This window comes from Alligator sinensis, unplaced genomic scaffold (genome assembly GCF_000455745.1).
Source record: "Alligator sinensis unplaced genomic scaffold, ASM45574v1 scaffold553_1, whole genome shotgun sequence".
Taxonomy (NCBI): domain Eukaryota; kingdom Metazoa; phylum Chordata; order Crocodylia; family Alligatoridae; genus Alligator; species Alligator sinensis.
Window position 1 is genome coordinate 37,609 of NW_005842389.1, and position 2,717 is coordinate 40,325.

Below are 2,717 nucleotides of genomic sequence, written 5' to 3' on the forward strand. Positions count from 1 at the left end.
TCCTAGACCCTGTACAGCCCCTGTGGGGGGAGTCTCCTGGCTCCCAAGCCCCCCACTCTCACCCTCCTCCCCTCCCAGAGGGCCTCACTTTGCCCCTCTCCTCGCAGAGACACTGCTGGACACGCAGCTGGAGACCTCAGACCTGAAGTGGACGGTGTATCCTGAGGGGGAAGGGCAGGTGAGTGGGGGGCTGTGGGTCGGGAGTCAGGGCCCTCTGTTCTACCCAGCCCCTCCACAGAGCTGGACACATCCAGGCCCCGTTACATCCAGCCTGGCCCCAGCAGAGCTCGGCGCATATGGGCCCTGCTACACCCAACCCAGTCCCCCAGAGCTGCGCGCATCTGGGCCTCTTCTATTCTAACCCCAGAGCTGGCTGCATGTTGGGGCCATGTTATACTTTTTTGTGCTCTACCCCAGAGCTGGCTGCATCCAGGCCTGTTCTACCCCACTGTGTCCTACCCCAGAACTGGTTGCTTCTCCGTTGTACCTAGCCCAGAGCTGAGCGCATCCAAAGCCCATTACGCCCAGCCCAGCCCAGCCCCCCAGATCTGGGCGCATCCAAGCCCCATGACACCTTCCCTCCCCCTACCCCCCGTATCCCTGGCAGTGGGAGGAGGTGAGCATGCTGGACCGGGAGCGCCAAGCCTCGGCCCGCACCTTCGAGGTGTGTGGGGGCCCACTGGGCCAGCCCGGCGGCCCCCCCCAGAACAGCTGGCTGCGCAGCACCTACGTGGCGCGGCGCGGAGCAGTGCAGGCCTACTTGGAGCTGCGCTTCAGCATGCTGGAGTGTGCCTCACTGCCCCGCGGCGCCGGCCCAGCCCGGCCCTGCAAGGAGACCTTCACCGTCTTCTACTATGAGAGCGAGGGTGACACAGCCACGGCGCGCAGCCCCGCCTGGATGGAGAACCCCTATGTCAAGGTGGACACCGTGGCCGCTGACCACCTCTCCCGCAAGCGGCCTGGTGCCGAGCCTTCTGGCAAGGTGAGCTGGGGGCTGCAGGGTGGGAGTGAAGGGCCTCATTACACCTGGCTTGGCCTCCTCAGCTGGGCGCATCCTGGCCTGTTCGACCCAGCCCAGCCCCTCAGACCCAAACACATCTGGGCCCTGTTACACCCAGCCCAGCCCAGCCCCCTGAGCTGAGTGCATCCAGGCCTGTTCTACCATAACCCCAGATCTGGCTGCATGTTGGGGTTGTGTTATACTTCCCCATGCTCTACCCCAGAGCTGGATGCCCCTGAACCTTTTATACCCAGCCTGACTCCCCCAGAGCTGGGCGCATCCAAGCCCCATTCTACCCTAACCCCAGAGCTGGCTGCCTGTTGAGCTCATGTTATACTTCGCTGCGCTCCACCCCAGAGCCGGCTGCCTTTCAAGGCCGTGTCCCCCCCTCAGGTGAACGTGAAGACGCTGCGGCTGGGCCCGCTGAGCAAGGCTGGGCTGTACGTGGCTTTCCAGGACCAGGGGGCCTGCCTGGCGCTGCTGGCTGTGCGGCTCTACCACAAGAAGTGCCCGGGTGCTGTGCGGGGCCTGGCTGCCTTCCCCGAAACACTGCCGCGTGGGCTGGTGACGCCGGCTGCTGGGCATTGCGTGGACCAGGCTGCCCCAGCCCGCCCCAGCGCAGCTCCCACCCTCTATTGCCAGCAGGATGGGCGCTGGGCCGAGCCCCCCGCACCCGCCTGTGCCTGCCATGCTGGTCACCATGCCGCCGATGCCGCCACTCGCTGTGCAGGTCTGGGGCTGGGGGGGCACCTGGGCTCTGGGGGGGAGGGGAGGAGCAATAGGACCCTGGACACCTGGGTTCCATGCCTGCCTTGCCCTCCCCGCAGCCTGTCCTGCCGACACATTCAAGGCGGCACCGGGGGAGGGGCCCTGCCTGCCCTGCCCCCCCTTCAGCCATGCACCGACACCCGGGGCCACAGTTTGCACCTGCCGCAATGGCTACTACCGCGCCCCTGCAGACCTGCCGGCTGAACCCTGCACCAGTGAGCTGGCGTCCCCGGGAGGGTGTGGGGCTGGCGTCTCAGGAGGACATATAGTTGGCATCCCCGGGAGGGCACAGAGGCAGCGTCCCTGGCAGGGAATGGGCAGTGTCCCTGGGAGGGCACAAGGCAGGCACCCCTGGGTCTGCACAGGGCTGACGTCCCCACAAGGGCATGTAGTTGGAGTCCCCTGAAGGGCACATAATTGGCCTCCCCAGGAGGACACAAGAGGCATCCCTGGGGGCCGGGTCCCCTGATGTCCCCTCCTCCCCGCCCACAGCACCGCCCTCGGCCCCACGTAGCCTGGTGGCACGCTCTAATGGGTCGGCAGCAGCGCTGGAGTGGAGCGAGCCGCTGGAGAGTGGGGGCCGCCAGGACCTGCGCTATACTGTGACCTGCCGTGAGTGCCCGCCCGGGGGGGCGCCCTGCCGGCCCTGCCGCCTGCGCCTGCTACCGGGCGCCCGTGACCTGGCACAGACCCGTGTCACCGCGCTGGGCCTGCACCCACACCTCACCTATGCCTTTGTGGTGGAGGCTACCAACGGTGTGTCCGGCCTCAGCCCCGGTGCCCCCCATGGCGAGGCCATCAACGTCACCAGCGGGCAGGACGGTGAGACCCCCACCCCGCGGTGCCCCTCGCTTCCAACCTGCAGCCCCCTGCCCCCCCAGCCATGCCACTCCCGACCCGCAGCCCCTGCACCGGCTGATATTCCATCCCTGCTCTCCCCGCCCCCCCC

General features: G+C 67.4%; 1 protein-coding gene across 1 annotated transcript in view; it reads left to right on the top strand.

The window, feature by feature from the left end:
* The window catches only part of EPHB4 (EPH receptor B4), a 12,502-nt gene that overhangs the window by 3,399 nt on the left and 6,386 nt on the right, over nt 1-2,717 (top strand). The window contains 5 exon segments of the mRNA XM_025211083.1: nt 108-178; nt 608-982; nt 1,358-1,730; nt 1,828-1,983; nt 2,261-2,667. Of these exon segments, the coding sequence (XP_025066868.1) occupies nt 108-178; nt 608-982; nt 1,358-1,730; nt 1,828-1,983; nt 2,261-2,667 (1,382 nt within the window).